This window comes from Cyprinus carpio, chromosome B19 (genome assembly GCF_018340385.1).
Source record: "Cyprinus carpio isolate SPL01 chromosome B19, ASM1834038v1, whole genome shotgun sequence".
Lineage (NCBI taxonomy): Eukaryota > Metazoa > Chordata > Actinopteri > Cypriniformes > Cyprinidae > Cyprinus > Cyprinus carpio.
Window position 1 is genome coordinate 6,063,478 of NC_056615.1, and position 22,588 is coordinate 6,086,065.

General features: G+C 36.5%; 2 protein-coding genes across 2 annotated transcripts; both read right to left on the reverse strand.

The window, feature by feature from the left end:
• Positions 1-57: 57 nt before the first annotated feature.
• LOC109076350 (XK-related protein 8-like) lies at positions 58-9,617 on the reverse strand. Its single transcript, XM_019092074.2, has 3 exons — positions 8,991-9,617; positions 3,187-3,374; positions 58-1,510 (listed from the first exon to the last, which is right to left on the reverse strand). Exons 1-3 carry the CDS (start codon positions 9,326-9,328, stop codon positions 765-767), a joined length of 1,272 nt encoding a protein of 423 aa, XP_018947619.1. The 5' UTR covers positions 9,329-9,617; the 3' UTR covers positions 58-764.
• Positions 9,618-16,742: 7,125 nt separating this feature from the next.
• LOC109078529 (C-type lectin domain family 4 member F-like) lies at positions 16,743-19,926 on the reverse strand. Its single transcript, XM_019093787.2, has 7 exons — positions 19,816-19,926; positions 19,655-19,726; positions 19,383-19,508; positions 19,120-19,209; positions 18,101-18,225; positions 17,784-17,893; positions 16,743-17,667 (listed from the first exon to the last, which is right to left on the reverse strand). Exons 1-7 carry the CDS (start codon positions 19,880-19,882, stop codon positions 17,517-17,519), a joined length of 741 nt encoding a protein of 246 aa, XP_018949332.1. The 5' UTR covers positions 19,883-19,926; the 3' UTR covers positions 16,743-17,516.
• Positions 19,927-22,588: the final 2,662 nt, after the last annotated feature.

The window sequence follows — 22,588 nt, forward strand, 5'->3', positions numbered from 1 at the left end:
TACTTGGAAACAACAAAGATCACAAACAAACAGCAAAGCACAATACAGGACACTGAATAGTGTGGCTGAGTTTAATACATCAACAAAGTGTTCAGTGGAGACCTGTCAAAAAGTCCCTCACTGCTGAACAGAACAGTAATGCAACATCGTAACCCATGATGTATTAGTTTACATCCACATAGCATGACAAGACACACGTTTGAAAGAGCTAACCAATATCTCCAGACTGGTTATGGCGGGCATTTCCATATAAATGACGAACATCAAAGTGAAACTCGAGCCTCAAACACTGAATACATAACTTACCTTTAAGGGTATATTCACTATTGGGTAATGTTACAATACTACATGAACTTCTAAAAATACCTCAAACATCTGTGTTGACAACAGCGAGTCATTTAATGTAGTGAAAATAAGATTGAACCCCTGATGTCACATGAACAATTTTACCAATGTCCTTACTTTGTTTCTGTTCGTTGATCGTGGTTATATCCTTCCTGTCTATGGGAGGGTCAGAGAGCTCTCAGATTTCATCAAAAATATCTTTATTTGTGTTCCGAAGATGAACAAAGGTCTTATGGGATTGGAACAACATGAGGGTGAGTAATTAATGACAATTTTCATTTTAACTTTAATGACTTCATATTAACAGGAACATTATCCAAAAACATCATTTGTAACAACGTTATGTACAAGAATTTACAAATATAATAACATATCTGTAATTAAAGTAAAACAAACCTAATGCCATTGATTTTTACAGATTATAGTACTGATGCATTAGTTGTTTCACATTCCTTTGTTTTAACTGTAGACGAGGTGTTTGTTGTGTAGAAGTTAGCAGCATGTCGGCTCATCCTCTTGTTAATGGCGTGATCAGAAGCACTGTCAGCCTGAACATCCACAGACGGCTCCACTCCATCCGTTACATCATATGTAGTTTTTCCCAAATCTGCAGGCCGCCACAGTTTGGGGTGAAAACAGCAATAGTAGAGAACTTTTATCAACAGGCCCAAGACATAACAAAGCGGGATGGAGATTATCAGACTGAAGGCGTACGACTGGGTCGTCTCTGTATCTCGGTAGAACCACCACGTGGTCAACAGGATGCTGGTGTCTGTGATTATAAATATGTGGTAGATCAGACTCCTGTCTCTGGTGTCTCCTTCAGCCACGTTAAACCAGCTGAAGTACCAGATGAGCCCTATGGTGGCCCGGTAGAGCCGTTCCCCCGCTGGGCTGTCCATGAAATCGGTGCCCTGCCTCCAGGCCCACACCACAAAGACAGGCCACAGAATCAGGAAGTGAGCAGCGATGAAGTTGGGCAACACAGAGGCAAAGAGAGCAACCGAAGCCACACGTGGGCCAATCAAAAAGAGGTTCCAGAAGAAGTAGACCACAGATGACAACCAACCTTGATTGTCTTTGTCGGGTAGAAATGAACGAAGTGACCGATGATAATCCACCACCATCCAGGCTATAGAGGTAGTGGAAGCACCCACACTCACATCTGCAGAACAGAAACATGAGTGTCATATTTCAGTTTCTTTTACATTCATTTACATCAGTGGTTCTCTAATGCGGAGTCATAGATTGCAGGCAATGTGAATAACGTTTACCGAAATTAACCTGATCAGCCAGCTCTTTATATAAAGTTTTATATATATATATATATATTAGGGCTGTCAATTAGGATTATCACGATTAATCACATACAAAATAAAAGTTTTGTTTACATAATATATGTGTGTATACTGTGTATATTTATTATGTATATATAAATACACACACATGCATGTATATATTTAAGAAGAATATGTTATGTTTATATATTAAATATATTTATATATATAATATAAAATATAAGAATATAAATATATAAATGTATATACATGTAAATATTTTCTAAATATACAATTTATGTGTGTGTATTTATATATACACATAATAAATATACCCTGTACACATACATATATTATGTAAACAAAACTTTTATTTTGGATGTGATTAATCGTGATTAATCATTTGACAGCCCTAATATATATAGATAGATATAGACATCCAAGGGTGATATTTCACAACCGCTTGATTGCTTGTATCATTACAATGATATTAACTATATTAATATATTAACCATATTATTATATGTACACTATTATCCCCCAGGTCTAATCAGTAAAATGTGACTAAAAGGCATGAAGATATTAAAATATTATAAACATGAACATAATTTTCTGTTAAGAATATTTGAAAAGATGTGTATTGTGAAAAGTAGTTTACAAATACATTTGAGAACTTAAAATAAAATTAAATATAAATATTAGATGAAAAAAGAACGTTTTCTAACTGAACATTTTTAAATAATTACTAACTACTAAAATTACTAAAACTGAGATAAATATAAATTAGCTAGATATGTAGCTAAAAATAAATATTTAAAAAACAAAAGTTAATTCAAAACATTAATAAATACTCTAACAGTATATAAATACTAAAATAGGTATAGAAACATAAATAAGCTCATTCACACCAGATGACATGCTGTAACCTTAAAATAATTAACATTTTTAGATACGATATGGGGATCAGTTTTTTTTTTTTTTTTTTTTTTTTTGTTGATTGTTAGTCTCACCACATGACTTTGATTTAGTGAACAACAACAACAAAAAATTATTTACACAAATACCAACTCTTAGGACTAGTATTTGTATTGATACAATTTTTTTCAAATACTAATATGCAGAGAGGCAGTTATATTAAAATATATTTATAAGAATTAATACTAAAAGAATGTCACTCTGACATTGCTCCCCAACCGTACATACATCAGCTAGATTGGTACTGTATTTGATTTTGATTGTAAAATCTTAAACCTGTCAATGTCCATGTAAGTGGGTCAGATAACCACACATTACTGCATTTCCTGTGAGTCAATGTTCTCAGATCAGACTGGAAAAAAACTACATTTCAACTAAGAGGAAATGCTTCTACCACAAAATGTCAAGAGGAAACTGGGCGTAATTTGGAGGACGTTTTGCTTACAACAGTTTTAATGTACATTATGTTATTAACAAACAACGGATGAATATCATGCGGACGGTCATCTTTTGAGCTGACTGGAGGTCATATACTTTATAGTGAAGTGGTTATAAACATTATTAGTGTAGAAGTGAAGTGGGTACCCACATTGGACCAGTCTTGGGTGATCGTTGTGCAGCATGATGTACATCATGAGGGTGAGCTGTGGTGCGCTCTCACAGAATGTCTCAATGAGCCGCAGCATGCTGAGGTCATGGGTCAGATAAACTGCAAACTCAGACCCACACCCCTTTCGCCACCACACACGAAAACCCTGCCAGATAGCTGATATGTGCCTATGGAAAGAAGGAAAAGGAAAAAAAAAAAAAAAAAAAAAAAAAAAACGGAAGATATGATCTAAATATGAATATTCACAACAGCAGTTTGATCCAAACAAATATATACAGTCATGGCCAAAAATATCCAATCAACATAAAATGTTACGAAACTGCCTAGAAGAGGACGTGTGTCTATATCGTCCTAATGCATGTGAGAAGGAGAGTTTGAGTGGCTAAAGACTCTCCAAGGACCACAGCTGGAGAATTGCAGGGTCTTGGGGTCAGAAAACCTTAAAAAAAAAATGGTCAAACTGAACTTACATCACCACATGTTGTTTGGGAGGGTTTCAAGAAAAATTATCCTAGCTCATCCAAAAACAAACTAAAGCATATTCAGTTATCAGCCATGACTGGAACTTCACATTAGACTGGCTTCTATGGTGAGATGAAACTAAAAAATGAGCTTTTTAGCAGCAAACTCTCCAGATGGGTTTGGTGAACACAGAGATAAAAAGTACCCCATGTGTACAATGAAATATACTGCTGTATTTTTGATGTTGTGGGCCTATATTTCTGCTGGAGGTCCTGGACATCTTGTTTAGACACATGGCATCATGGATTCTATCAAATACCAACAGATAAAAAAATCAGTAGGTGACTGACTCTGTTAGAAATCTTATAATGGGCCATGTTTGGATCTTCCAACCGTACAATAATCCAAACACAAACCTCAAAAACAACACAGAAATGGGTCACTGAGAACAAAACCAAGCTTCTGCTATAGCCATTCCAGTCCTCTGACCTGAACCCTATAGAAAATGAGAGGAGTGAACTGAAGAGAAGCACCACCAACATGGAGTGATTCTGGATGAAGGAATGATCTCTTGTCATGTGATCTCTAACCTCATCAGGCATTATAGGAGAAAATTTAGACATGTTAAACTGTCAAATGGAGGTTTCAAAAAGTATTGAATAAAAGGGTGCCGTTAATTGTGGCCAATGTGTATAAGAGAAAAACATTTATTTCATAATGATATTTCCCCCCATTTTAAATTCTTATTATCCAATGAAATGATACATTTTTGTGAATTTTTTAAATAGAAGATCAAAAGGATTAACAATGCAGATAAAATTTCACAGCCTTTTTTGATCATATTTACCAAGGGTGCCAATATTTTTGACTATGACTGTACAAGAGAGTACCATGGTACTGCAGTGTTTCATATACTTTTATTTGTACATTATACAAAAGTAAATCAGTGGTTTTTAACCAATACCATGGCATTTTTTTTTTCTGAAGTACAGCTCAGCCATCAAGCAAGGCTGGAGAAAAAAAAATACAAAAAAAATAAACTAATAAAACCAGCTAAAACCAGCCTATGCCATTTAACTGGTTTAAGCTGTACATATCTGGTTTAAGATAGTCAAGCTGGTGTTTAGCTGGTTTGTCAACTCTTTAACCAACCTGACCAGGGGTGTATTCCAGAAAGCAAGGTTAACTTACCGTCAGCTATACCCTGAACTTTCGGTTGATTAACCCCAAAACTTGCTTACTCGTGGTATGTGGTTCCAAGAAAGCATCCGGGAGTAAGTTCATTCAATTCAGAGTATGTTCCTGGTTAAGACTCAAGACATTCTCAACAGAGCGACGAATCACTATGGAAATGGACGCTAAGAAAAAGCACACCATGCTGTTTCTTTCTTCTTCTTTTGTTCCATGGTCGTTTACATGCTTTGTGCATATCGCAACCTAATTGATGGTTGTGCAGTCACCTTTATTTATTTTTTATATTTAATCGTTAATCCTTGAGAATATGAATTATATTGTTTGTTTGATGCCAATTATATATTAAGTCATATCAGATATGTGTTTTGATTTAAAATTTAGACATTATAGAAAATGCAGATCCATGTGTGAGATAATAATATAAAATGTAATAAATATATAATAAATTAAACGTTACCTTGTCATAGTGTTTTATAATTTATACAGATAACTTATATATGCCAATAAAACAAATATAATAACAATATTAGAATAATATGACACTGAACGCTCGTCAGTAGATCATGTGCTGATCATGCATGATCAAGTGAACGAACCCTGGAACAGAAGATACTCCGGAGCAGGTTATCTTCAGAGAGCAAGTTGCTATGGTTACTTACATACCCTGAAATTAACCTCCGATTTTGGAACCAAAAGCTGAGGTTATCCACTCGCTTATTCTCAAACATACCTGGGTATGTCACATAACCTGCTTTTTGGAATACCCCCCAGCTAAAGAAGTGATCGAAACCCTTCTAAAACGATGTTCATAATGCTCTGAAGCATGTGAACATCAGGAAAGCCACCAGCCCAGACAGATTCCTGGTTGTGTACAATACTGAGATCATGCGTTGTTCAGCTGGCTGGCTTGTTTACATCCTGAGTTCTTTACTCAGTCAGTGGTCCCCACATGCTTAAAAAATAAATAAATAAATAAATAAATAAATAAATAAATAAATAATAATATAGCCAAAAAAAACAACAAGCTCTTTTGCTTAAATTACTATTTAGGCACTCACATTGTTAATTATGAATGTCTTTGAGGGATTTATCAAAAGCACCATCTGCTCCTCTATCCCTAACAACACTGATCCACTCCAGTTCTCCTAATGCCCCAAGGCATAGGATGCCATCTCCCATATCCTGCATGCCACTCTCAATAAAGGGAATTATGTGAGGCTAATGTTTATAGACTATAGCTCAGCCTTCAACACTATAGTCCCCCACAGACTGGACTCAAAGCTCAGGGACCTTGGACTGAATGCCCCACTTTGTGACAAGGTTATGGACTTTATTTAATGTAGACCTCCGGTATTAGGGTTGTCAAAAGTACCGACTTCGGTACCTGTCGGTACTGAAATTTTAAAAATATGACTATTAAAATTCATTACAATAAAGCATATTTACTTTACTACTTATGTTATATGCAACTCAATCTCGCTGTGCTTTCAGATGAAGCAGCATTTACTACACTGACATAGACGTTCACTGACAAGCTACGCAAAACAGCTTTTATAATCGCAGATCGATTTCTTCTAATTCATAATCACGGAATTAAATCGGTCTGCAATTATGAAAGCAGTTTTGCATTGCTTGTCAGTGAACGTCTAGGTGTAGTAAATGCTGCTTCATCTGAAAGCACTGCGAGTTTGAGTCACTTGTAACAAAGTAAATATGCTTTATAATAATTACAATAAGAATAACTCAGATAAACCATATATTGTCTCAGTCATGTGTTAGTTATGTTGAATCAATGAAAGCAGCAGAATCTTCGGTTTCCTGCATGGCGAGAATGCCCTCTGGCCTATGTTTGGAGATTTACTATAGAGTCATAGAACCCTGCTTCACAACAAGCTGTGCATGAAAATCGCATTCGATTAATTGTACAGCCCTGTTGATAACAATGATCATCGCTTCACATTCTTTACCGAGCGCTCTGTGAAGAACATGAAGCGATGATCATTGTAACCAATCACAGAAATATCTGTTGACCATGTGAACACAATGCATGGCCAATCAGCGGTGCTTAAGAACCTGCTCAACAGCGCTCAAAATTACCACGGGAAATGCTAGTATCATCATATTTTTTTTTTACATTTTAGTACTGACTGGTACCAAAGTTGGTACTTTTGACAACCCTAGGTAGTGAGGGTGAACCTCTATCACCCTAAGCACAGGAGGAGCCCAATAAGGACTTTGTGGCCTCTCAGAGCTCCACTTCTATCATCAAGTTAGGGGATGATACAGTGGTGATGGGCCTCATCTCCAACAACAGTGAGCCCTGCCTACCTTGATGAGGTGGAAAAATTGTCATCATGGTGCCAATCAAACTGTCTCTCTCTGAATGCCACCAAAACCAAGGAGCTGGTTGTGGACTTCAGGAGGTGGCATCAGCTGAATTTACACCCCACTAATCATCGGTGGGACCCCAGTGAACAGAGTGAGCAGCTTCAAATACCTCAGTGTGCACATCACTGAGGATCTGATGTGGACTCATTACATTCATGCACAAGTAAAAAAGCCAGACGACGTCTCTGAGACAACTGAGAAAATTCAAGGTTTCCCCTGTGATCCTGAAAATGTTCTATTTGGGGGCTATAGAAAGTATACTGACTGCATTTCATTGTGGTATGGTAACTGCTCAGCCCAGGCCCGTAAAGCCCTGCAAAGTGTGGTCCACTCAATGTATTTCGAGAACTGAAATCTGTTTTTTGCATAACATCCACATTAGGCGATGCAAAGCTAAGGCTGTTAAGATCCTCAAAGACCCTGCCAGTAAATTCACTGTTCAGTCTGCTAAAATCAGGCAGACGCTTCCGCAGCCTAATGGCTAGAACATCGACATGAAAACACACTCCACTTTCGGGGATCTGGTGGTGTAGGGTTACTCAATAAAACACTGCACACTGCACTTTATGTTGTGTTATTCTATGCAATTCATACTTCCTGCACACTGTTAGCTTAGTTCTGGTTTTAATAAATATGCATACATTTATACAAAGAATTTAAAAATAAGGCATTCTTTTGTATTATCTCTTTTATTGCACAGTCAACAGAGTATGCCAGACCTACATTTCACTGTTTGTATATGTACATAACTTTTATGTGACATAAGATCTTGAATCTAGGCTGATTTCAGCTGGTTTCAGGGATACCTGAATTAAATCCGAAACACATTACAAAACTTTGTGTATACAGTATTCATGTACATCCAAATCCACATACACACAACTCACCAAGTGCTTATATACTACCTAAAAAATCTGAATGATTATTTGATAATGAGATGATTTTGCATGCTACACAGTGCAATTTTAACGGTCCATTTGAGTCCACCCTAAAAAATTAGGTCATGCACACACCCTAGTGTCATTCCGAACCTGTATGAATTTCTTTTCTTTATTTCTTTTTGGAACATTTTGGTAACCAAACAGTTTCCATTCACATTGACTCCCACTGTATTTTTTGCCCATATAATGGAAGTCAGTGGAAGTCAACATAATTGGACATTGGACATTACCATGCATTTCTTTCTTTTTACACATCCATTTTAGGATATATATATATATACATACATACATATGTGTGTGTGTATAAAAAATGTGAAAGCATATGAATATAGGCCCATTCAGTTGCCTTGATATTATTATGAAAACATTACTGAATGTTGATAATACCATAATCTTTTGTGGTTAGTAGGCTCTAGATCTAAATATCTGCATTTTAAGGATGCTAATTTAAGGATTTGCATTTTTCGATTAAATTTTGTTATTAAAAGGAAAGAAAATCACTACCTAGGCTACATAAAGTCACTATGCACTAGCTGCTGCACACCGTTATCGAGCAGTAAATGATAGCATGACGCTACAGAATGTGACAGATTCAGTGACAAAAATAAAACAAATTTATTTTTGCACTTAACTTGATTTCTTTTTAAATGTATTTATACTGTATTTAAAACACTTAATTAAAATGTTTTCATCTGAAACCCGCACTTTTTTCTTTGTTTTTTTTTTTTTTCTTGTTTGTTAATACGTGGGCAAATAAATCTTTTGTAACACTCTCGTGAAGAAACTGCAGTCTCTCACCTGATAAAGAAGCCCAGCTGACACACATGCAGGAAAAGCAACAATTTTACTCTTTTCGCTCCACTGAACAAAACTACGTTCCCGGCGGACGCTTGAGACTCAAAGTCCTTCAATCCGCGATCATACTGCAGCCAGAACCAGCTGAAGAGCTGAATGACGACGGATGATATGAGCATGAAGCCCACAAACAACCCGCACCATATGAACTCTCCATGCGTGTAGAACTCCTTTGCCACCCACAGATCCGAGCCCACGTCAAACAGAAACGTGCACACGCCGATGAGCGTGAAGAAAAAATCCAGCAAGGAGTACTTGGGGAACGTCGCGCAGTTCATCATGGGATGAGCTTCAATGCCGAAGCAGCGGGCTGAAGTTCAGCCACAGCATGCATGTAGCCGAGTACCGTTAGCACACGTACGGTTGCTATTAAAGTACATACAATTCCAGGAACGGTTTAATCTTTACTTAACTGTTGATTCATGTAAACGAGAACTCCACGAGAAAACGCGTCTCTTCAGAGCCATTTCTACAGCAGCAGATACACCATGACATTCTCTAGCACACAAAGTCACAAACTTTAAGCGGTATACAACTTAAGTCACGCCCGCATGACGTCACACACTGCAGCTGGTTACGAGGAAATAGTGTCATTACCATATTAACCCTTATGCGTTGTTGGAGACGTTTTCGTTGAGTCTTATTTTGGCCACAACTTTCCCTGTGTTTCAACAAATGGAATGATTTTTGGTGACAAATCTTATTTACACATATTTTGGGAAAATGCTTTGAAAATTTTCTAAAACTCAAAAATACACTGTGGGCAAATTCACTACCCTTTCGTTATGTTTGTGGATGAAAACATCCACTAAATTAAACTGCTGTAAAAATGTATCAGATAAATATTTTTTTCTAATTTTTTTGCATAAATCTATTAATCAGGGTTAATGGTCCCACCTAGTGATCTGCTGTAAAAATAAAATTTTTACCTCTTCCCAACAGGGAAAACCACCAACCATCAAGAATGCATGATTTTATGGTGGCATCAAAAAATGACGTTATAATGGAAGTCAATGGGGCAAAAACAGACACGAACAATAAATGAGGGAGAAAAAAAATAAAAATAAATCTAAAGCTGCACAAAAATTAAATATGCATCAAAGCCAATGTTGTTACTAATCTTTGACATGCCCAAGACTGTGATAAAAGGTAAAAAAAAAATATCCAGCCACCATTACTTTTATATTGAAAATAAGTCATTTTGTTAGTTTTTTCCCCACAAATCTGTGACATCATTTATGAACTTGGCAATTAAAGAGTTAAAATCTTGGATTTTTTTTTAAACATTAGGTAGTTTTGATCAGGACTGAGGTTGATTAATAGATTTACGCAAAAAAAAAAAAAAAAAAAAAAAAAAAAAAAAAAAAAATTTTGAAAAAAATATTTATCTGATACATTTTTACAGCAGTTTAATTTAGTGGATGTTTTCATCCCGAACATAATAAAAGGGTAGTGAATTTGAACAATGCACAAGGGTTAAAATAAATTTAAATACAAATAGATTCAATGTTTTTGCAAGGAACTGGCTACATTTAAAATCGTTTGAAATTAGTTGTATATGCCAATTTCATGAATACACTTTTACTCCAAAATTGTTAAATATTTTTGTAGAAAATGCAAAAGACATATATAAATACTATAAACATGGTTCAGTATACTACAAACATAAATTATTAGAGTCTGGATTTGAGTTATTTTTAAGACTTATGTGAAAGTGCTTTGGAGTCATTTTAAAAGTTTTAATGATCTGCATATTTGTTTCTGACCATTAGAGAGCAGTGTTGTACAGTAGTAGACCTTCATAATTGACCTATGTTACAACTTATATACAGGTGCATCCCAATAAATTAGAATTTCGTGGAAAAGTTCATTTATTTAAGTAATTCAACTCAAATTGCGAAACTTGTGTATTAAATAAATTCAATGCACACAGACTGAAGTAGTTTAAGTCTTTGGTTCTTTTAATTGTGATGATTTTGGCTCACATTTAACAAAAACCCACCATTTCACTATCTCAACAAATTAGAATACTTCATAAGACAAAAAAATAAATAAAAAAAATTGTAGTGAATTGTTGGCCTTCTGGAAAATGTTCATTTACTGTACATGTACTCAATACTTGTTAGAGGCTCCTTTTGCTTTAATTACTGCCTCAATTCGGCGTGTCATGGAGGTGATCAGCTTGTGGCACTGCTGAGGTGGTATGGAAGCCCAGGTTTCTTTGACAGTGGCCTTCAGCTCATCTGCATTTTTTTGGTCTCTTGTTTCTCATTTTCCTCTTGACAATACCCCATAGATTCTCTCTGGGGTTCAGGTCTGGTGAGTTTGCTGTCCAGTCAAGCACACCAACACCATGGTCATTTAACCAACTTTTGGTGCTTTTGGCAGAGTGGGCAGGTGCCAAATCCTGCTGGAAAATGAAATCAACATCTTCAAAAAGCTAGTCAACAGAAGAAAGCATGAAGTGCTCCAAAATGTCTTGGTAAACGGTTGCATTGACTTTGGTTTTCAAAAAACACAATGGACCAACACCAGCAGAAGACATTGCACCCCAAATCATCACAGACTGTGAAAACTTAACACTGGACTTCAAGCAACTTTGGCTATGAGCTTCTCCACCCTTCCTCCAGACTCTAGGACCTTGGTTTCCAAATGAATTACAAAACTTGCTCTCATCTGAAAAGAGGACTTTGGACCACTGGGCAACAGTCCAGTTCTTCTTCTCCTTAGCCCAGGTAAGACGCCTCTGACGTTGTCTGTGTTTCAGGAGTGGCTTAACAAGAGGAATACAACAATTGTAGCCAAATTCCTTGACACATCTGTGTGTGGTGGCTCTTGATGCCTTGACCCCAGCCTCAGTCCATTCCTTGTGAAGTTCACTCAAATTCTTGAATCAATTTTGCTTGACAATCCTCATAAGGCTGCGGTTCTCTCAGTTGGTTGTGCATCTTTTTCTTCCACACTTCTTTCCACTCAACTTTCTATTAACATGCTTGGATACAGCACTTTATGAACAGCCAGCTTCTTTGGAAATGAATGTTTGTGGCTTACTCTCCTTGTGAAGGGTGTCAATGATTGTCTTCTGGACAACTGTTAGATCAGCAGTCTTCCCCATGATTGTGTAGCCTAGTGAACCAAACTGAGTGACCATTTTGAAGGCTCAGGAAACCTTCGCAGGTGTTTTGAGTTGATAAGCTGATTGGCATGTTGCCATATTCTAATTTGTTGAGATTGTTGAATGGGTTTTTGTTAAATGTGAGCCAAAATCATCACAATTATAAGAACCAAAGACTTAAACTACTTCAGTCTGTGTGCACTGAATTTATTTAATACACTAGTTTCACAATTTGAGTTGAATAACTGAAATAAATGAACTTTTCCATGACATTCTAATTTATTGAGATGCACCTGTAGATATATAAAAAGTTCATGGTGTGTGATACTTTAGGCTCTTCTCACAGATCCATTTAAAAGCATTACCACATGGATAATCATGACTAAAGACTGTATTTATATAACCATGTGTTACCCCTCTATCCCGGGTCTTCACCGCCACACCTCATTCTTGCTTAGAGTGGGTCTCCGGCATGGGAGGCGGACGCACTAACAAGGAGGCTAAAGACTGCAGCCACTAGCGTCAAATGTTAGTATGCCTCTTGAGATCAGGGGAGTGAGGTTTACCTGCACAGCACCTACCGTTGGCCTCCGTTACACTCAGTAGAGTATGTGAGCGGAGAGGCAACAATTTCCCCTCCGCGCTCCAAGCATTCAATAATCACTCCGCTCCAGCTCCGATCCGGGGTTTACCATTTCCCGCTCCTCTGATCAGAAACACCGCTCCGCAGTAAATTATTTCACTATACTTGAAAAATCAAAGTTCTGTTCAGAAATTATATTAAACTAAAAATAAATGCATAATACTAGAAGAATAGTTTTAACATGGTTTATTGGAACACTACAATTAGCCCAAGTTCATGTTAAATGACTGCTTACCTTGCTTAGCTTACTTGTCTGTGCAACATCTCTCTCTACTATTGCAAAGCTGAGGGTAGTTACTTCAGAAACAGAAAGAATATGATGTAACTTTTCAATTTTTCTTCATTCCTGAATGTATGCGCGTGATCTGTATGTTATATGTGAGATTGTGTGCTCAGTCTGTGTGCAGCAATGTAGCAGCACATTAGTTTCGAGCAGAGATTAACAAACTGTACAACTTACAACATGCTTTAAACTCCCTTACTCGTCCATCGCTATTTTAACCTTCCCATGTGATCCTCACATCTGTCAAGCTAACTAATTATCTTTAATGCGTGAGATGGCATAATGTGTGCTCGTGACGGAGCGGTAGCAGAGCATTCCCCTTCAGGAACTCGAGATGCATCCGAAAACGCTATTGGAACGCCCCCAGCGTGACTGTGCTCTGAATCACGTGTAATCTGGAAGGGCGAGACGTCATAGGCGGATGACGTAGCAACCAGGAAGCTATACTGTGTGTTGACCGCAAAGTGAACATGGTCAGCATCTCCACCATCTTGTTCAACTGCCATTGGGTCTGAATACTCCGTCTAAAGATAAACAAAAAAATCATTTTAATTATGGGGGGTTAAACTAACAGAGCAAAACCAAGAATGCATGGTAAGAGGAAATAATTACCTCAGGGTTACTTATTGGATTCTGATACTGGCCAGCCACATTCTCTCATCCGACGAACGATAGTTGTTTTATGAGTGACACCTGAATTGTTGATGGTTTTTTTGTGGTATTATAAGATTTTGAGAGTGTGTTTTTGTGTGTTTTTTTGTGTCTCTGTGTTATAGTGTGTTTTAACATGTGCACAGAACATTTTGGTCAATGCAATAAACCTTGTTCATAATGAAATATTAATCTAATTGGTGAATACTGCACAGTACTTTACATTTTTTGATTTTTAGCAGATATTTTAAATATGTAAATATTTTAAAATGTAACATGCTACATGACCATCAAGTGGTCATTTAATTACCTTAAAAAAAGTTTTAATAACACACAGACGGACGGATGGGTTCGGGAAACACCAGAGGTTGAAAACTGGGAAACGCTAGTTAAATTACAAATAACGTTAGTTTTCTTTTGGATATTACTACAGTAATGAGCATTATATATAATAGTAATTAAGTGGAGCGGCCTGGCCCTGGTGTCAGATCCCTGGCGATTATCTGCACTAATGCCCGAGCAGGACTTTCAACTTGAGCAGAAAGGCCCTGAACAAACCGTAATTTAAACACAAACTACAGCCAAATATTTAACTGGACAGACTGTAGTCTAAAGTTGCATGGAGTAACCATTCCAGTTACATACAAGGGATAATAATAATTAGAACGGGTAACTTTTCACTAGTGATGGGAAGTCAGACAGTTAATTTCAATTAACATGTCATGCATTATATTGCATTACAGGTAACGTAACAACAGCATTACGCCCCTCAGTTCACGCATGCTCGTAGTATCAGAGACGGGGCGCCATTTCGCCACTGCAGGGGGTGACAAGGGGGAATCCCCTTCGATCGTTTTGCCTGTTTAACAGGGACAAGGGGTCATTTTTCTGATTCATTACGGGAAAACCGAGTCTCATGCAGTGCAAGATCTGACCCCTTATGTATGAATGTATAATTAGGGTAGTTGGCAACCCTACTACAGGCGCACATCTAATCTACACGCAACTTCACACATATTTTCCATCTTGCACTCAATATTGTTTATGTAATAGTTTATTTAATCTAATAAACTAATTCAGTAATTCTAAATGTAAAATAAATCCACAGACTGTTTCGAAGGCTGCGTCCTCCAGGAGGTTGCATTTTGTAGGCCACATACGTCATAGAAGTTGCCTAGTTTGAATCATTAACATTACATTCCATAGTAAATAAATTACAACAATTTACATCTCACAATGAATAATGGTCCATTTTAGAATTAAGACACCCTTGATGTATGTGGCCGACAAATGCGACAGTCTTCGAAATGGTGCTTGGTAGCAAATAATAACTGATTCAATCATGGTGTAAATTGTCAAACTGCCTCACTAGTTATGACAAATAATGACATATCAAGAACCTGGTAAAACTTCAGTTAATTACTGTGTTCAATTAGCATCACTCACCTGTCTTAACTCCTCCTTATCGGCCATGTTGAAGAGACTTTAGCGAGTCAAGTTCATGGGTCTGTTCCCGCCCTGGTTGTTAGGCAAAATGTGATTGGTTGGAGAGAGAGCGTGCTGCGATTGGTCAGCGCAACATGGGCGTTATCTGATTGGGTTAAGTAGACGGTGGGTGGAGTCGATATATCTGTGGATTTTTCTTCAGTGGTGATGCTAGAATTGTGTCAAAATCCACAAGTGCGTGAGGTGATCGACAAATGCGCAGAAATCAATTCACAAATGAATGCAGGCAGAATTGTACTTGTGACATAAAAACATATTTGTGAATATGTTTTTTACTAGCAAATCTGATTTTTATATATTTGTGAATTTAATTATTTTTTGTTAAACTCCTTACATATATTTGTGGATCTCATTCTATTCATTTGTGGATAAGATTATTTTTTTTTGTGAATAGCTTTACATTTATTTGTGGATCATAATCTATTTATTTGGAATATTGCTACAATCCTACCCCCATACAGTCGCCACCCCTGGTCTTTACATTTCTTTTGGTTTCCTGCTCGTGTTCAAGCATACTTTAATGTTTGAGAGCAGGGACTGGGACAAAAATTCAGCCCTGGCACTGTAGCCACACCGGCCCACAATACCACACTGACACAGCCTCACCCACGAGCACAGATGGTGAAATAATATACAAGCAGTACCATATATGTAACAGATATTTAAACATTCAATGTATGTGTCTGGCAAACTTACTACTTTTTAAAGAGCACACGTTTATAACAAATTTACACATTCAGTAAAAACAGAAGAAAAAGAATCTGAGGATGTTGTAGAGTCTGTGTGCTGTCTGTTTATGCCATCTGTCTGTTGTTAATGTCATTCGCTTCAGTATGTTGTTCTTTGTTGTCATTGTCTGTCTGTTATTATTATTATAACCGTAGAGAAATCGTGCAAGCGATAAAAACCCGTCCTATGCGCTGTTGGCCCGTAAAAACTATTTTATTTATATATATTTAGAAAAAATCTGACCAGCCCATATTACACAAAATGGTCCGGCCCCTCTGGCATTTGCCAGATGGCCAATCCGCCCCTGTTTGAGAGCGTGACAAAGACCAAGGCTCATGCAGGGTTTTTTTTTTGTTGTTGTTGTTGTTGTTGTTGTTTTTTAGGTCTATTTTGAGTTTAACATATACTAGATGCTGGGTTTACTAAAGTTTAAAATGTAGCACTGGCATAATGTGCAAAGATAAAATAGCTTGTGTAATAATACATTATACTTTTCTGGCATAGGATTTTAGGATTCTGTGTAAGTACTGTAAAATATACACTCGTAAAAAGAAAGGTGCTTAAAAGGTTCTTCACAGCGATGCCATAGAAGAACTATTACTGGTTCCACAAAGAACCATTCAGTCAAAGGTTCTTTAAAAACCATGTCTTACTTACCTTTTTTTATTATTTTTATTTTTGTTTTTTGAAGAATAACCTTTTTGTGAAACAGAAAAGGTTCTTCAGATGTTAAAGGTTTTTTTATGGAACCATTTAGACAAAAAGGTTCTTCTATGGAATCATGAAGCACCTTTACTTTTAAGAGTGTATACAAAAAAGATCATCACAAACTGTTCCACATTGTTGTCCTGTAGGAGTCATGAATGAATCAAAACTTCATGTTAAGTTTTAATCAAAATAAAAGAGGTATATTTCAGTATAAATTTGATGTCTTTAATTAGATATTCTTATGTTTTGGGATATTTGTATGATATGTCATGTCTACTAAAAGAGAAGTGATCGCTGAAATAAAGCCACAGCACACAAGCACTTTTTGCTGAATGTTGAAACGAGAATTGAAAGTTAATTTTCTTCAAAGATGTGCTGATATGGTAAAACTCAGCTGAAAATTTATCCATGACTCTGGCATTGGTAGGATTTTTTTTATGTTTCTGAAAGAGGTCAGTGATATTGTGAAACATTATTTTCAATAGAAAATTACTTTTCTATTGTAATATATTTAAAAATGTAACTTATTTCTGTGATGGGAAGCTGAATTTTCAGCATTTCTACTCCACTCTTCAATGTCGTATGATCCTTCAGAAATCATTCCAATATCCTGCTCGAGAAACAGTTGTGCCACTTCATATATTTGTGGAAACTGTGCTACATTTTTCATGATTCTTTGATGAATAGAAAGTACAAAACAAAAACATTTATTTGTCATTTGTAACAATTTAAAAGCCTTTACTGTCACTTCCTGAATAAAAGTATTAATGTCCATAAAAATAAATCTTATTGATCCTAATCTTTTGAATGGCATAGTGTACCATGCTATCAGTTTTACTTTTCCCAGATAAACTTTTTTAGTTTTGAGCATGAAGCATCAAACCATTCAATCTCAGTTTCCAGACAAGCACAGTCTTCTCCATCTGAGTCCTCCTGTGTCCAGTTATCAGGTTCAGATAGACCAGCTGTCCTTTTGTGCCAGAACCTGTCACAAAAAACCATTGCACATTTCTCAGTTGCAATGCAGCAATTAAAATGTAGCTCGACAACATGGAAAATGTGCATTTATGCCAGCTAAAGTGAATAAACTCAAACTCTTACGTTTCTCCTGAGAGAGTTGTGTTGTCCACCCACATCCAGTGTCCTTCAGTGTACAAATCATGTAGTCCAATCCAATGTGGCTCTTTCAGCTTTATTGAGGCCAAATTATACTGGGAAAGGACATAATAAGACAGGTTCTTGATATGTGATATGTAATTGTGTCCATGTGTATTGAATAGTTATTTTTGGTTATGGGGTTGGCCAAAAATACAAAACTTATTGTTGATTATCAACATTTTCTGGAAGTCAAGCACCTCCTTTTACTCACCAAGAGTTGTTTTTAGATCTAAAAACACATTAATATATTATACACTTACCTGATCATCTTTGCCTGTTATTGTGACCAGCTGACCTCCAGTTTTCGTACAGTAATCTCGACTTTCCATCCAGCTCAGTTTTTCGGAAGAGAAATAGTAGTACTTTCTCTTTTCAAATGGGCTGTCTGTGCAAGAAAAATACATGCAGATGGGAGAAAAAAGAAAACCCAAGACAGCTAAAATTAGTACTTTAGTATCATTACTTCTGTACTTTAGTAACTTGAATAGTGAAAACAACAGGTGTGTGTGTTACTTCCTCTCTTAGGTTTCACTGCTCATGGAGATTTAGGGAATTTTATAGAAAGAGTTCACCTATAAAAAAAACTTACTTACCTCAGTTTATTCATTGATGTATGATTAAACTACAGTTCAAAAGTTTGAGGTCAGTAAAATGTTTTTAATATTTTTAAAGACATGTCTTATATTCACAAAAGTTACATTTCTTTGATCAAAAATACAGTAAAACAGTAATATTGTGAAATATTAATTTTAAAAAAGTGTTTTCAATTGATATATATTTTACAATGTTATTTATTCCTGTGATGGAAAGCTGAATTTTCAGCATCATTACTCCAGTCTTCGGTGTCACATGAGCCTTTAGAAATCATTCTAATATGCTGATCTGCTGCTCACAAAACATTTTTAAAATTATTTTTATGTGTAAACTTCAATACACTTTTAGGAATCTTTGAATACAAAGTTCAAAATCACAGCATTTATTTAGAAATACTTGTAACATTATAAATATCTTTACTGTCACTTTAATTTCTTTACTGTCTTTACTGTCACTGCAAACATTTGAACAGTATTTTTTTAGCTTAACAAAATAAATGAACAAATCAAAAAATAACATAAAAAGTAAAATACATAGTAGAGTTTCTGTCTGGTAGCAGCACATGTGACCCGTGGTTAACACACGGTCAATGAATTCACACATACCCACAGTCTTTTCTCACACAATCATGAACCTACAAACTGAATGTCATTATTAACGACTAAAACACAGTACGTCTCCTCACCTGTGGCATTCTGCTCCTGTATTTCAATGTCGACTGCAGCATTTCTGTTTTGCTCTTTTAACAAATCAGATGACCTCAGTAGTTGGGAATCTAAAGTAAGAATATCATATAAAGTGTACTGGTGTAACGCATTTATACATAAAATATGCCATGCTTACGATGCGAGTCATATGCTGCTGCACAATATGCAGCAAATTGTGCCCTGTATGTGTGTTGGACAATGTGTGCGCACCATCCTAAGTGTTAAGATATCGTGTACTCACAGAGAATTCCCAGTACACACAGAGCCAGCAGAGCCACCAGCAGAGAGACACTAAGGACAGCCAGAAGAACTGCCTTACAGGATGGGTCTTTCTCTTTTCTAGATGAGAATGTGTGTTCAGATGCATCTGTAAACACCCAGGGCAGGTCTATTATTGCAGGTCTATTACTGAATGTTAATTATGATACTATGTCTGCAAGTCTCTGTCTGAACACCTCAACATTTTGGTCTCTTGAAATAAATTTAGAGTCATATCCTAGCATTGAGAGGCACCTGCAATGTCTTTGGTCTTTGGATCCCAGTCCAGGTCATCACTGTTTCCATAAGCGTACTGGTCTGCTTTGTCTAAGGGATGTTAAAGAGAAGACCTTTAAAAATTTAAAAAGTAAACATTTTGTAAAGAAAAGCACATAAAATGTAAAAGCATGTCTTACCAACTGAGGTTGGCTGTTTATTATCTTTCAGCCTTACAAAATCACCATTTGCATAGATATCTGCCATTTTACAAGTTGTCACACACAACTCTAACCAGAAATCTTATCAGACCTTAGACTAATGTAACCAGGAAATGTCACGGCTGTTTTAAACTCAACCACAAGGAAGTCAGAACTGAATTTTTTAGAAGCATATAGCTATATCCGCTACACTCTAAAAATGACTGGGTTAAAAATAACCCAATTGGCAACCCAGCACTGGGTAAATATTGGACAGAACACGTGCTGGGTTAAAGCAACCCAGCATGCTGGTTTACACATTTTAACCCAGCAGGCTTGGTTGTTGAGAAACCCCAAAATATAGTCATTTTTACCATTTATGTGTTTGCATTTTTGTGGTTCTGGGTTATTCTTGCTGGGTTATTCTCATAATTTCGCCTATGCTTAAGACAATCATGGATTAATAAATAATGAAGAATACAGGTTATTTAGACTGTTAAAAAATGCCATCTGACATTCACAAATGTGTCAAAATTTGTACCAATGACAAAGGACATGCAATTTTCTTTTTCTTTTTTTTTGTTTCCAGCAAATGCAAAAATCACAGAAATACAGTTGCAATAAATAAGAAAATTTGTTCTGAATGACTTGTGTCTGTCTAGCTGTTTAACTATTTAAATACACAGTGAAATGACATTGACAATTAAAATTTAGAAAGCCAGAGAATGCAAAATCATTTAAAGATGTCCTAAAATTTATACCAAGTATATAAAGACTCCTAGGTAGATGTACACTGCTTAGGGTAGTAAATGGTATAGTTCACCCAAAAATGAAAATTCTGTCATTTATTCCTCACCCTCATGTCATTACAAACCTGCAAGTTAAGATATTTTCGATGAAATCCGAGAGCTTTCAGACGCGACAGCGGCAAGGAACCAAAACTCCATCCGTAATAGAATGTAGGGCTGTGCGATATGGACAAAAAAAACCTATCACGAGTTTTTGATCAGTTTTGCGATTTCGATTTTAATCACGATTTTGAGACACACAGACATGCTTTACAGTCATAAATGCATTCAGTATAAATTTGTAACATATTTACAAAAGAAAACCAATGAGAGTTTTATAAAAAAAAAAATGTAACATGCCTCTAACAGACATAAGTCAAAATAATCACTAAGTAAAGATGTCAAACAAAATGTCTAGACATATGGCAAAAAAATAAATAAATAAATAAAATAAATCCCGTGTCCAGGGCTTTTTTATTTTTTTTTATTTTTTTTTTTTGCCATGCATTGGTCATAGAGCTCATTGTAGCGGTGCCTCAGGTGCTGAAATATATTTATTGCCAAAGGTTCACACGTACTCCGTCTGCAGTGCGTATGTGTATGCGGTGCAGAAGCAGCAGCGAGAGCGCGTTATTGTAATTCGAAAGCACATTAAAATAATGCGCGAGCGCGAATCTCTCCGCTCGCGGGCAGATTTCCTTTGCTCTGTCACAAAACCAGACACACGTGCTCAGATACACGCTGCTCTCGCCCGGAGAGAATGCGCGCACTTAAAACATGTCTCCTCTCACTCAATCACTCACAACTCTCTCTATGCTCATGCGCTAGATATTCATTCTTTTCGCACCTCTCGAGTTCTAACCTTTTCTGTTCATCTTTAACCGCGTGCAGTGTGAACGCTCTGATCCATTAACATGGGCTCGGAAAAAATATGCATCACAGACAGAGTGTGAACCTTGGCATATGCCCAGTCTGTTCTGTTCTCGCGCTCCATTCTGATTGGATCGTATAGCATAGGCTACTGCGGGAGGTCGGGACCGCGGAAAATCGTGCTATAAAGCGATTTAGAAATCGCGCACGCTCAAATCGTGATTTTATTACGATTTCGATTAATCGAACAGCCCTAATAGAATGGAGAAAAAATCTTGGGAGAAACCAGGCTCAGTCGGGGGGTCAGTTCTCCTCCGACCAGACGAAACCAGCAGTTCAATTCCAGGCTGCAGCAGAGTCTGATTGTGCAGTGGACTCATCTGGTTCCTGTTGTCTTGTGCCGATGGCCGTCTAGGAGAAAAATGCAGAAGATGCTGGAAACCCAAAGAATGTGCAAGAACTGCTCAGGACCAACGCAGGATTCATGAACAACTAACACAAACCAGAAAAACAGTCTTGGATCATCCAGGAAATGATACAAAGTATTAAGATTCAAGGGTGTGTAAACTTTTGAATGGGGTCATTTTTATTATTTTTTCTTGTGGAGTATACATAAACATCTGTTATGTGAAATAGCTTATTCAGGACAGCATATAAAAATAACATGCAATTTTCATGAGCTCTCTTATTTTGTTACAATTATTAACATATTTGCAAATTCTGCAAGGGGTATGTAAACTTATTAGCACAAATGTATATACTCAAGTAAACTATACTCAAGTAAAGAATCTTCTTAAATTAATGTAAACAATATGCTGATATACATCATATGTCAATTTTACACTCTAAAAATGGCTGGGTTATTTTTTAACCCAAAATACTGGGCTGAGTCTGTTGGGTCATTTTGTTGGGTTATTTTATGACTTTTTAAACACTTTTGGGTAGTTTCGATTTACCAGGTGTTGAGATAAACCTGCATATTGTTTACATTTATTAATTTTTATATGCTGTCCTGAATAAGCTATTTAACATAACAAATGTTTATATATACTTCACAAGAAAAAATAATAAAAAATGACCCTGTTCAAAAGTTTACATACCCTTGAATCTTAATA

Coding starts and splice junctions, on each gene's coding strand:
- LOC109076350 (XM_019092074.2), bottom strand. CDS start 9,328: ATGATGAACTGCGCGACGTTCCCCAAGTACTCCTTGCTGGATTTTTTC. Junction 3,375..8,990: donor CAGCTGGGCTTCTTTATCAG/GTGAGAGACTGC, acceptor TTCTTTCCATAG/GCACATATCAGCTATCTGGC. Junction 1,511..3,186: donor TCACCCAAGACTGGTCCAAT/GTGGGTACCCAC, acceptor TCTGTTCTGCAG/ATGTGAGTGTGGGTGCTTCC.
- LOC109078529 (XM_019093787.2), bottom strand. CDS start 19,882: ATGGCAGATATCTATGCAAATGGTGATTTTGTAAGGCTGAAAGATAAT. Junction 19,210..19,382: donor GTGTGTACTGGGAATTCTCT/GTGAGTACACGA, acceptor TTCTTACTTTAG/ATTCCCAACTACTGAGGTCA. Junction 17,894..18,100: donor TAACAGGCAAAGATGATCAG/GTAAGTGTATAA, acceptor GTCCTTTCCCAG/TATAATTTGGCCTCAATAAA.